The following is a 12,877-nucleotide window of genomic DNA, read 5'->3' on the forward strand; positions in this document are numbered from 1 at the left end:
CGCTCCTACGGGTGCGCGTAGGGCCGGGGCGGGGCCGTGGGCGCGGAGTTGGGGTGGCCCTCATCTCCCGGTCCGTGCTTTGCAGGCTGCGGGTGGCTCCAGGGTGGACACCGGGCACGGCACCGATAACGGCGCGACGCAGGCCTTGCCGCCCGGTGAGCAGAAAGCGGCCCCGCGGTCCCGGGGTGGAAGGAGGGGCTGAGAGCCGGCCCCAGACCGGCTCAGGGCTGCTTCGTTCCTGTCACAGAGCCTCAGCCCGGCCGCTGCTGCTGCCCGTGTCATCATGCCTCGAACCCTAGTGCCAAGCTGCCCAACCGCTTCTCGGTAAGGAGCTCTGAAAAAGCTGGAACGCACGTGAGAGCCGCGCAGGACACGTTTAGATTTGTGGCACTACTGTTTTATTTTGTGCTTAGATCGTTGAGGAGGAGGTTGGTAATTTTTTCCTGTAGGCTTAGTGTGAATCATGCAAAATGACTCCTCGAGCGTTTCACACGCACAGGAAACAAAGCAGAACATCATGCAGCACAGTGGTACAGAAGAGACAAAATAATTTCCCTTTGCATCTTTAGGCTGTACAGTACATGCAACAGTGGTGAGGACCAAGAGACTCCCAGACCTCCACCACAAGCAGAATGAACCCAGCACCGCCTGTGTACAGCACAAAGGGCCATTTCACCAATGTCAGCAGCAAAAGCTAACAGCTAAATAAAACAGCATTGCGACTCAAAGGGAACAGTCTCTCATAAGCAGTGAGTGCTCTCCCAAATCCTTATTCACTCTGGTTGTCATGCTCTATCCTCTCCTTGGGGCTGCCAGGCTTCAGGATTGCTGGCTAAGAGCTGCCCCAGGAAGGAAGCTTCACTATTTCTGCGTGATCCCAGCAGATGACACAGTGAGGGACAGTGCTTCATTCTCACAGCCCTGTGTTTGTTGCTGGTTCAGAAAGCGTGTTTTGAAGAAAGGTTCAGAGGTTTTCTTCAGCTGTTCAATTGCTTTGGTACTCCCCTTAAGTGGGACAAAGATAAGAAAAAGCTCAGCTCCTGAGTAAAAATTTCTATTTTACCATCTAGAATGCATCAGGCAGCATCTAAGCTGGAACTCAAAGCATCCGTTTAATACACCTGTCATATAGGTGGTGCTACTGCGGTCAGACAAGGCTGACAGGGCTGGTCGTTCTGCAAAGATTTTTTTTTCTCTCTCTTTTAAAAGACCAAGAGAAATAATAAATAAATGTTGGGAATCCTTGGTGCCTCTAGGGCACCCTGGAACACACTAGGAGCTTAGGGAGGCTTCTAGTGTGCTCTGGGGTTCAGTGGGGTGCCCTCGAAGTCCTCCAGGACACCCTGGAGTACAGTGAGGAACTCCAGGAAGCCTCTAGTGTATGAGAACACGTCGGGTAGCCCTGGAGGCCTCGAGGCCCCCCACCACTTCGAGCTCCCTCGGGCCGCAGTACCTCATTTCTGTCAGCAGGCGGCAGTAGCGGGCAGCGGAAGAAACAACCAATGGGAAGCGGTCTTGCTCAGCAAGCGGGCCGCCGCGGAGCTCGCCGGGAGTTGTGTCCCGCCCGGCAATTGAAAAGGCAAAGAAAAACTACAAGTCCCGGAATGCCGCGAGGAAGCGTGGACCAATGGGGAGCGGGCGTCTTGACGTAGCACGCAGGCGCGGTAGGGCGGGCGGCCGCGGATTCATGTGGAGGTCAGGGGCGCTGCGGAAGGAGAGCGGGGTGGGAGAGGGCGGAGGGTCTCGGACCGCTGGGATCCGCGCTGCGGTCTGCGGGTAGGAGCGGGACCTCCGCCCACCGGGCCTCTGTCCTTGGAGTCAACGGCCTCGGAGAGCGTGGGTGGGAGGAGGGCGGCGAGGGGAACGGTGACGTGAGAGGAGCTTAAAGTGGGTTGGAGGTGTGGGGGTCCTCGAGGGGGGTGGGGGGAGCTGGGGCCTGGAGAGCTGCGAGGCCTTGGGCTCAGGGAGAAGCAGCGCGTGGTTGTTGGGGGGGGTGGGGAGGGGGGAGGGGAAAGGGAGCCGTGTGGCTGCTGAGGGGGGAGAGAAAGAGCTGCTGTGATGAATGCTCCCACTGCAGGGCGGGTTCCTTGGAGGAGGGCTACTTCTTCACTTCTCAGGTCTGTAGGTACACACGTGCAGGGCTGCCTGGCTTTCCCATTTCGTGTAGTTTTACAGAAGTCGTGGATTTTTGCAGGAGGTGCTTCTTAAAGGGGTTAGAACTCGTGTGAAATGGCCGCCAAGGTGTTTGAAAGCATTGGGAAGTTCGGCCTGGGGCTGGCTGTTGCAGGTGGAGTTGTCAATTCTGCTCTGTACAACGGTGAGTGGGACAGGCTGAGCGCTTTCGGTTCTCTTTATATCCTTTTTGCCAGGCTCTTGGTTGCTCTGTACTTTTGTTGCTAACGGTGTCTGGGGAAAACAGCCACGAAGCCTTTCAGGGCTGTTTTGTACCTCGTCCATTGCGTAAGGAGGAGGACTGCAGACTTTTCTCTAGAAAACTGTCTCTTGTGTGCAAGCTGAGGGTCAAGGGTTATGGATGAGTATTCTCTTTTAATTTGTTGCTCCTAATATAAATATTTTCACCCGTTTCACAGAGCAAAAAGGCCTTAACTAACTCCCATAAACTGTTTCTATGGAGGTTTTGGTGCTGTGCAGGTATAACTTGTGACAGTACTGAAACGATGTTGTTTTATTTTCCAGTTGATGCAGGACACAGAGCTGTTATCTTCGATCGATTCCGTGGGGTCCAGGACACAGTGGTAGGAGAAGGCACTCACTTCCTCATCCCGTGGGTACAGAAACCAATCATTTTTGACTGCCGTTCTCGCCCACGTAACATACCTGTCATCACTGGCAGTAAAGGTGAGCTTTTGGACTGGGCAGCTCCACAAGATCTGGGCTCTCTGATGTGCTGTGTGTGTCTCACTCTTTTGCTGCTTTGCAGCATGAACAGAGGCATGAGAAAAAGCTTTTCCACAGTCAAGACCTTTATTATATATTAACCTGCTGAAGAGGACTATAGGCACGAGGGTTTTCTTTTCTGAACATGGAGATTCTGTGTGTGTAGAATACAGTTTAGCAGTCAGGAGTAGTTTGATACTAGTCCCTTAAATAAAAAATTTCTATGTTTGCAGTAGGGTCAGTAATTCCCTGAGTTACAAACAAACTGAAGCTTAAATTTAATCTATAAGGAGGATTTGGATCCCTAGGCGAAAAGCAGTCCTTGGTAAAAGAAATACTAAAAACCTTTTCTTTCTTAGAAATCTGAATGTTTGTCTTATTTTGCTTTCCTCTGGAGAGGACAGCTTCAGGATATCTCCTCCCCATGAGGTCTGCTGCTAAATCTGTGACTGTTTCTGCAGATCTACAGAATGTGAACATCACACTGCGTATCCTGTTCAGACCAGTGACTGCGCAGTTACCCCGCATTTTCACAAGTATTGGGGAGGACTACGATGAGCGTGTCCTGCCCTCCATCACAACTGAAATCCTCAAGTCTGTCGTGGTAAGAATAGTGTGAATGCTGCTGGGCTCCACCCACCACCTTTTTTTTGTTTTAGCAATTATGGGACCTGCTGAATTGTGGAAAATGTCAAGCTCCAAAATGAGACTTCTCTTTCTACCCCTTGGCTCTAACGGGCAACCCAGAGGAGTTAAAACCGTAGCTATGCTAATTGCTTCTTTGTCATTCTAACTACTTGGCTTTACTTTCATCAAGTTGAGAGACAAGCAGAGCATCTGAGAGCTCTCCTCTCACTGTTGTCCATCTTGACTTCAGGCTCGCTTTGATGCTGGAGAACTGATCACTCAAAGAGAACTGGTCTCCAGGCAAGTGAGTGAAGACCTCACAGAGAGAGCAGCAACTTTTGGCCTCATTCTGGATGATGTATCCTTGGTAAGAATTCTCTTTCAGCTTTTCTCTCTGCATGAATAAGAGCAGTAGGGAAGAAAACTGGTAGAGGATCAGAGAAGGGGTTTGAAAGTTTGTGTATGTGGACCATGTTTGTCTGCAGTTGCACATGATGCAGTGGTTACAGTTCAAAGCAGTTGGTTGTGTCATTGGCCTCCTATGTCCTTGAGCAAGTTCTTGCACTAGCTTATCAACAGACTCCATTATTAAAAGGTTTGTGTAGTTAAAATGAGAAGCAAATGATTTTGTGGATGATGGATCAGTCTGCAGATTGCTATAGAGAAGCCTGCTGTTCCACAAATACCCTGAGACATAGCATCTTTTTTTGTGCTGTCTTTTAAGACTATTCAGGGAGTGAGCATTCCCCTCCTTCCTCCCTAAAAGCTTTGTAAATTAAATCTTTGGCAGACTGATCTATGCGTGCATCTCTCTCTTCTGGGATTTCCTTCCAAAATCCTGTCTAGAGAAAAGGGAAACAAGCATTTTCATCTGGCTTTGAACATACAGGAAACGTTTGCAGGAATGTGGCTTTGTGATTTTGAGTCTTTTTTTTCTGAATACACTACTTAAGGAAACTCACACTTCCCTTGTAGCATCCCAGTAGTCTGTATGTGTACAGAACAGCTCAGGGAGGGCACAACAGTGCATAGTTGAGCATGAAGAGAACAGGGTTGCTTGGCAGACTGCAGGCTCCTAATCTGTAAGCAAGAAATGGTAGGAGAGCATGGTATGTGTCTCAAGATATTTGTGTTGACCCACCTACTGGATTGAAATTGTGTTTATGAAATATGTGTTTACGACACATCTTTGAGTCTTTTTTTTAAAAGAAGGGAAAGCTTGCTAGGCTTAGCTTCTGTTACACTGCATTTTTAATTTTTTTTTTTAGTGATATTGGCTTTCCATCTTCTCTGATAAAGGCAGGATGCCTCCTGCCTTAGAGGTTGATAGCAGTGTCGCTGTAAATGCTGTTGTGAACTGTGATTTCTGCCCTGCAGACCCATCTGACCTTTGGCAAGGAATTCACTGAAGCAGTTGAAATGAAGCAAGTGGCCCAGCAAGAAGCAGAGCGAGCCAGGTTCATTGTGGAAAAGGTACTTTATCCTTCTGAGAAACTTTGGCTTGAAAACAGTCCTGCTATCTCTGTCATTTCATCTCATGGTGAATATTTCCATAATGCTAATATAGTTCACAGTTCTCAAATCTTCTTAGCTATCCACCAAGAGTGCCCTTAGGTGAGTTGCTGTTCCAGGAGGTTAAGATAAAAATCAACTTGAGATTGTCTTAAACCTATCCTCCACAGTAGGCAAAAAAAAAAAAAGTGTGCATATATATATACAGCTTTAAAATACAACCACCTGTTTTAGCTCTCTTAAGTCTTCTGGAGGATAGAAAAATAGGCTGGTGAAGGGGAAATTTATACTTTAAACTTGACAGTAGTATCTTCTGTTTCCTTTTCTGCTCAGTTTCCTTCTCATCTGTTCCCTTGCAGGCTGAGCAGCAAAAGAAAGCAGCTGTCATCTCAGCTGAGGGAGACTCCAAAGCAGCTGAGCTGATTGCCAACTCACTAGCCACTGCAGGTGATGGCCTAATTGAGCTACGCAAGCTGGAGGCAGCTGAAGATATTGCTTACCAGCTCTCAAGGTCTCGCAACATTACCTACTTGCCCTCTGGACAGTCTGTACTCCTCCAGTTGCCACAGTGAACCTGGCTCTGCAGCCACAGCTACCCTGATCACCTTTACCTGCCAGATCAGCTCTTTGCAGAAAAATCCTTGCATTTTCCTGATTGGGTAAAGCAGAGAAAATGAAAATTCAACTGATAGAGGATTCATAAATAAAACTGAACAAGCTTCAGAACAGACCAGTGTGCCTCCCATGTATTGTCAGAGTAGTGGCTTCATTGACCATTAATTAAGCTAGGTTTGAGAATGCCAACTTTTCAGGAAGCTTGAGTAAAGGAGTTTTCTTCTGTTTGTTTCTGGGCACAATTAAGTGGCCCAGTGACACTCAGAACACCACAGTGCTTGTATCAGGTGTTGCTGCAATGTTCAGTGCCTTTGGGCTGACTAAATGTGGGCTGTTACAAAGTTGCAGATCCTTGGACTGTGGAACAGAAGCTGAGAACTCGCTCTTCAGTCAAGCCAATGTTTTTTCAGGTGTTAGTTAAGAGCAAGAGACACCTGGGCTGTGTAGTGGCCTTGCTTGGTGAATCATGACAGTGACAGCTGGAGGGACAGTGGATTGTGTCTGGGGGGTGACAAAGCAGAAGTTCACTTAACGCAGTGGGTGGATTTCAGGCATGGAGGAAAAGATACTTCTGCAGAAGTCCTGATTTACTCCCTGCCACTTCTCCTGTTGTGTAGCTTTAGTTCTTTCACCAAGGTCAGTGGATGTGACAGTCACTCTAAAAAAGAGTGCTCAGAAGGGCACGTGAGCTTATCTTTTTCAGAAAGCAAAACGAATGCAAACTGAAGAGGGGATTGAGTCGGCAGCTATGCTGCTCTCCCACCAGATGGTGGCAGCAGCTGTTCTGCTATCTGCACGTGGAGGGCGGTGAGGACCAAGATGTGCTTCAGCCTGTCTGGAGATACGCTGCCCAGACAAGGGAAGAAAAAAAGCTATATATAAAAGCTGTCTGAGGGGCAGTGCTGTTCTGGAAAGCAGGTAAAAGTATTTATTCCCTGTGTCAGGCTGTAGTAGTAAAACTGATGACCGTTCAACTGTACTGAGCATCTCTGGTCCCATCTCCAGGTTTTATCCCCTTTAAACTACAGAAAATACTGAACTGTGCAAATGCCTGTCATCTTCTAACCTTGGTCCCATGGTGGTTTTGCTTTGTTGTTTCCTTGCAGCCCTTCTACTGTTCCTCCTGTGCTCCTTTTGATCCTAAAAGTCCTCCCTAGCTTGGTACTAACAGGATGGGCAGAAGTAATAAAGGGTTGAAGTTGTTTAGCTTGATATAAGGAAATAGAATTGAGACTTTGGATCCAGACAGCTAGTATGTCCAATTCATACTGGAAGATCCCAGCGTTGGTAAAAGATTGGCATTTCTTCAGTCTAAAGCCCTATAGTTACTTGGCACCACAGCAATTACAGTGATGGCACCACAGACTCATCACTGGTAATGATCTGAAAGCAGCCCAAAAACTAAGCTATGGGGACTGATAGCTTTGGATAAGGTCTGCTGTTTGTGAGCAACATGAGAGACCTGCTGGGGTTGTTGAAGGGCCCTGCATGCAACCTTCTGTGCTGGCAGAGGTGCCAGAATGCATCTCCTGCTTTAGACCAAAGAGCAGCATTTGGTTGCTACCTTCACACATCAAAGCCTTACAATCCACAGTGAAATCTCCCAGCCCACCCTGCTCTGCCTTGTCTGCAAACTTCCAAAGGGTGTGGGGGGAGATTCTTCTCTCCTATCCCCTGGAGACTTGGCTTTACTACTTCCTTTCATGCTAGTGGAAGAGCTCAGTTTTGCACTAACCACAGCAGCTGGGCTAGCCTGCTAGCAACATGCAGACCAGCCAAACAAGCTTTTGTTCATGATAAACAAACAGGAAACTGTTTGATTTCCTTTGTGTTCACCCCCTCTCTTCCTATTTAACAGACAACTAGCTTACCTGAGTTGAGAGGAGAGCAAAAGAAACCACACAGACAGGTGCTCTGGAGCAGTTGTACTTTGCAGAATGCTTGTTGCAGAGGAATGGGCATCTACCCTGATAGTTGCTAGTATACCAGAACTGCTGAAACCTCTCTAGGTAAGGGAGCTCCCTGAGTTTATGATAATTTGTACCCTGCAGCAAACTGGCAGCATGTCTGAAGTGGTTAGAACAAGGAATAGGGAGGAGTTTCCTTATTGCTTCTTTTGTACTGTGGATCAAGCAAAAAAAGCCTGTCCCAAAATGCAGAGAATGGGGGGAAGCTCTTGTGGAAGTAGGTAGGAAGTGAATAATTGCCTAAGTCAAGCTAGAGCTCAGCTAGTTTAATTATTCCTTGCATGACACTAGGCAGCACAGGGGGCAGAGGGTCCCCTCTGAGGCTTAGTTCTATTGCTGCTGTGAAAACAGCATTTGAGATTCCCTACACTAGATCTGCATACAGTGCTGATCTGGACTGCATCAGAAACTTGCAGTGAGTTACCCCTGATCTCATAACTGGCCATAACTGGGCCTAAGCCTGGGACAGTGCATCCCAGCTGCTGGAGGGCAGGGCAGAATGTTAACAGTGTGAGATGCCAGCTGCAATGCTCCTGTACCCCAGGCTGGTAGACAAAGTGAGGCAGGAAGGGCAGGAGGAGGCTAGGGAAGAATGTGTGCAGGATGCTACTGAAGCGGTAGGTTAAAAATACACAGCAGATGCAAGGACAGGAAGAAAGCAAAGGTTAACAAAGGTTAAGCCTGAATAAAGTAAGCCCACCCCAGAGACATTAACACAACATGATTTTCATAGGGGTGAGTCTCACTGTGCTCCTTCTGCAAAGCTAGTAAATATTGCTCTATTGAAGCAATTGCTTCTTCTCAAACACAGCTTTTAATGGGTAATTTTCAAACCCGTAGGTGTTTTTACACAAGCAGCTGGGCTGTAATATTGGATGTGAGTGGAAAGGACCACAATTTAGCTACTTTTTTCCTCACCAGCCAACATATAATGGACCTGCACTCATATAGCTCTGGTAGGAAGTTGATGCTGACCAGAGTAGAGGTGTCCTTAACAAAAGAACATGTCTCCACAGCCTGGTAAGGTGATACTCACACTTAATTACTTCATCACAAGCCTGAAAGCTTACGTAGCAGTCATAGCACCAAGTGTCTGGACAGCAAGCTTAGACATATGGTTTAATTTTTAAGTAGTCCTGTGTGGAATCAGGAGTTTACTCTGCCTGCATCCTGCTGCTCTCAAGGTCTAACCAAGGGTATGAAGAGAGATGCTGGTGGTGTTAACTCTGCATTATTTGGAGACAGATAATCTTTAACTGTGGCCTTACACTGAGCTAGCAAAGGAGAAGGGAGAGTGGGAACAGGAATTTCCTGTCTGATCTTCTCTGTGCTGATACAGTGTCAAAGCCCAACACTCAAGGGGGTGGTTCCCTTCGAGCATAGGGCTTCCTATAACAAGAGCTGGCATGAAAAGCCCTTTGTTTCCCTTTTGCTTCCTTTCCCATTGCTTGAGAGGATCCTGAATCCTGCAAGACGTAGCACAATACCTAAAGCTAAAGTATCAGTCCAAAAAGTAACTGCTTGGGTTACAGCAAGACATCAGTGCTCCTGTCCATGCTTAGTTTCGCTTCTCCCTCAGGGCCTGTTCACTGCAGCATCCTTGAGCAACATCTAACCCTGAGGGCATTTCCCCTTTGGGGAAGGAGAAAGAATCCTACTTGCAACTGCATTCTCACCAGGCCCTCAACGCTGATTTCAGGCTTTTCCCAAAGCAGAACTGTTATGATGTGGAGACTTCAGTCAAACAGCAACTTGCTATGCTTGGTGCCAGCCCTGAATCAGCACAAGCCATGAAGATTCACCTGTGGGAACAGTGAGTAGGAGAAAAGGCAGGCAGCCCACCTCCCTGCTGGCTGTAGGAAGAACGAACACTAGGAGGGCTGTTTCACTGGCTGCTGAGAGTTTCCCAAGAAATTATCATAGCACAAGTCCAGGTGAAGCAGAGAGCTATCCCTGCTTGGGTAAAGTAGAGAATCCTCACCAACAGAGCCACATCCCACAGCAGCACAGCTTAAATGGAACTGCAGGCCCTGGACCAGACATCTCCTTTACCAGAGCACTCCAGCACTGGTTTACTACCTGGAAGACATAAAATAACCAGACCAATCAGCTCAGAGATTGCCCAAGAGCACCAAGCTGTGCAAACCCAACAAGCTGGCCAATGCCACAAGAAAATTAACTGCTGATAAAGGTAGGAACTAAGCTCTGTTCGATATTTCTCCTTCCCACACTATTCTGCACCTGGCACTAGCAGTCATCTCCAAAGAGCTGCATCTCAACAACATTCTTATCCATTAGATTTGCTTTCTCAGCAATTCTAGAACACCTATTCCTATAGAAAAAACACAGGTGCATGATACTGTGTTCTGGTGCATCTAATTTGAATTTGCATAATAGTTAGTCGTCTTATTTATTTATTTTAACTCTGAAAGATCCTAAGCTACTTAGCAACGAAAGATCTGGTTTCCACAAAGGAATTCACCTACAGTTGCATTGCTGCTACTTCTGGAGTGAGCTGCAAACAGCTGCTTGCTGAAACACTGCAGCAGTTTAAGGCAGGAAATGAAGATCTCTATCACCTGTTCCTGGCACTGCATGAAGTAAGGAGGATGTGTGAGGGCATTTCCCATACTAGTTGTACTATAGATAGAAGGGAAATACCAGAGAGAGTAGGCAAACGTGCCACAGCATCTTACTGAGCAGTGAACAAGATGCACATATGCCTCTAGAAATTAAACAACAGCATGAAGGGAAGACAGATGATAGCAAGGAAATCAGAAGGCTGATACGGATCTGTGGCTGTAAGGCAGGCGTGTGCTAGGGAGCGGATCATGTGCAAGCAGAGATGTGGGACTGCTCCTGCATTTTGTTTGTTTCCCTTTACCTGGCTGACATGTCTTTTCATGTCAAAAGATAGATCAAAGAGAGGGATGTAAATAGCTGAAGGGAGCCCTTTGTGGGAAAAGGGCTGTGTTACAGCCAATGACTCAGGCGGATCCCTCCCAGGGAGCCAGCATGAGGATGTCAACTTCCATTAATAAAACAGCCAGGGAAGAAAGTGTGCAACTGCAGGGTGCCCTGGGCATTCAGGAGCCAAATCACCCAGCAAGGCTTGGAAAAGTCAGTCTCCTCTGCAGCAGCCTCTTCCCCAACACAGATGCAGAAGTGACAAAGCAGACAGATAAGGACAAGTACTTTGTTGTCATGTTGGAAGTTTGACAATCCAAGAATACTTGCACTCAGTCCCTTATCTTTGTAGGTCCTTTCTCTGCAGAGTCCTAGGTGTTTGCTGAGAAAGGGACTTAACATTTCCTTTTAACCTCTGCACAACTTGTTCTTGGGGAGAGCAAAATCACTATGTGAAACTGAAGTCAAAAAGCATCTTTTACAGGAAAGCCTCTGCAATCTTCCAGGATCTATTTTGAGGTAAGGGGACTTCATGCCACAGGATCAGAGTAAAGAAGCCAGGCTAGAAAAATCACAGACACAGCATCAGGGAAGGGGGGGTACAGCAAAACAAATTGAGAGACTAAGTGCTCTCCCCACACACTGGAGAAAAAAACTTATCAAGGCACTTGCCTGCTCTTGTCCCAAGATCAGACGTTAGCAGTGGCTGTGCCTGTATACAGAAATGGAAATAGTTGGTGGCTTCACTCTTCACCTGCACTCTTTCGGAGCCAAGTGGGACACTGGCAAGCAGTGGACAGTTATCCCTCTGATAGAATTTCACATTTGAAATAGCATCTCTACAACCCACTGCTTTCTTGTTCATCCATCTGTCAAGAAAAAAGTCTCCAGAGCTTTTCTTCCTGTCCTTTTCAAAGTTTGAAATTTAATTACATGGCCTCTCTTTATGAAGAGTTGCATTGCACAAAGGCGTGGGGCTGAGCAGGGGCAACAACATGCTCTCAAAACCTGGGTCTTCCTTAGCTACCCTCTCCCCTCTCAGCTATACACAGTCCCTGCAGAGATGAAAACAGTCTGGGGTCTGCTCTGAACTGAGCCTGCCAGTAATAGCTCCAACAGGGCTGGCCTGAGCAAAGTATGTTGTGCTTTACTCCTTTCCCATGCCCACACAGCAGGAGTTGCTGGGGCAAAGGAGAAAGCTGGAAAGCAGTTGGAACTAGATGATTTTTAAGGTCCTTTCCAACCCAAGCCAAATCTGTGACTCTATAAACACCATTCTGATCTTACCATGGTGCTTCCCAAGCATACACTGTCCCTTTTATTTGATTATTAACTTTGAGAGTCCCAATCCCTGCTCTCCACAGGGAGCTCAAATCTGGATTTTATGTGCAGTAATAAAAAGCAGGTCAAATATTCCAGCAGGTAGCATTTCAGTAGGCAAAAAGACTTTTTGTTTCCCCCCAAAAAACTCAAATTAGATTCCTACACCATTTGGGGACCGTTTACAGCAAGCAAGGAAACAAACCACAGGTAGAGGAAGGGACTAAATGATTTTAAAAGGAGGCTATGGAAAGGATATGGGTCTGAAATCAGGCAGGAGGGAGTCAAAGCTACACAGCACAAAATTCCTCAAGTCTTAGGATGCAGCTAACACCACCAAAAAGGCTGTGCCCTGCCCCTTCTTCCTGTTTCTGCCACTCTTGCCCGTCCTTTTGCTGCCGCCAAACCTAAACCACAGTAGCGCTCTCTCCTCCTACACAGCACTCAGAAGTGGTTTTCAGGGCTATGGAGGAGGCACTGCTGCTTCCTAGGGGACGTGAGACTGCTGCTCAGCACTGTGTGCCCCGACCCACACCACACGAACCCCCCCAGACCCCCACCCCCTTACAGATCCCTCCAGCCCTTCACAAGCTCCATACCTGCCCCCAGCTGCCAATTCCACCAGCAAAATCCATTTCTCGTCGCGTCTCTCCCTCACACATCACACAGGCCCTGCAGGTGGGTGCAATCAAGAAACCACAGGCCAGAGTTAAGTGGTTATTAACATTTTAAGGCAAGAGAAGGTGTGGAACAAGAGGAAACCGGGCTTTGGTCAAATAGAATGATAGGATCCTCGGTCCGGTGGGGTTTCTCTGCAGCTTTACCTGAGGGGCGGCCCTCAGAGACCCGCCCGGCCCCTTCCAGCCGCTCGGCGAAGCGTTACCTCCATCCCTCCCGCCTTCAGCAGTCACGGAGGTGCCCGAGGGAAGGAGGCGTGGACCGGAGCGAAGCCGCAGCTCGCCCAGCTCAGCTGACTGCAATGAGGGCGGCCTCTTTTATTACCTCAGCGGAGTAACGGTCGGTCCGGCCGG

The 12,877-nt window shown here is 47.8% G+C and overlaps 1 protein-coding gene and 1 long non-coding RNA gene across 4 annotated transcripts; one reads left to right on the forward strand and one right to left on the reverse strand.

The window, feature by feature from the left end:
* The first annotated feature begins 1,592 nt into the window (after positions 1-1,592).
* PHB (prohibitin) lies at positions 1,593-5,767 on the forward strand. 2 transcript variants are annotated; one of them, XM_003213060.3, is made up of 7 exons: positions 1,593-1,695; positions 2,195-2,317; positions 2,698-2,859; positions 3,360-3,502; positions 3,776-3,892; positions 4,903-4,998; positions 5,397-5,767. In XM_003213060.3, the coding sequence occupies exons 2-7, from the start codon at positions 2,230-2,232 to the stop codon at positions 5,607-5,609; spliced, it is 819 nt and encodes a 272-aa protein (XP_003213108.2). In that variant the 5' UTR covers positions 1,593-1,695; positions 2,195-2,229; the 3' UTR covers positions 5,610-5,767. The 2 variants fall into 2 exon arrangements, with proteins under 2 accessions (XP_003213108.2, XP_010722862.1); XM_010724560.2 differs by having other exon boundaries at positions 1,692-1,776.
* Positions 4,453-12,842, reverse strand: LOC104914590. Of its 2 annotated transcripts, XR_796072.3 has the most exons (3): positions 12,671-12,842; positions 12,446-12,518; positions 4,453-9,698 (listed from the first exon to the last, which is right to left on the reverse strand). It is a non-coding gene; the product is annotated as an uncharacterized LOC104914590 (long non-coding RNA). The 2 variants fall into 2 exon arrangements; XR_002121801.2 differs by having other exon boundaries at positions 12,446-12,842.
* Between the last annotated feature and the right edge of the window lie 35 nt (positions 12,843-12,877).

The sequence above is a fragment of the Meleagris gallopavo genome, chromosome 29 (assembly GCF_000146605.3).
Source record: "Meleagris gallopavo isolate NT-WF06-2002-E0010 breed Aviagen turkey brand Nicholas breeding stock chromosome 29, Turkey_5.1, whole genome shotgun sequence".
NCBI lineage: Eukaryota > Metazoa > Chordata > Aves > Galliformes > Phasianidae > Meleagris > Meleagris gallopavo.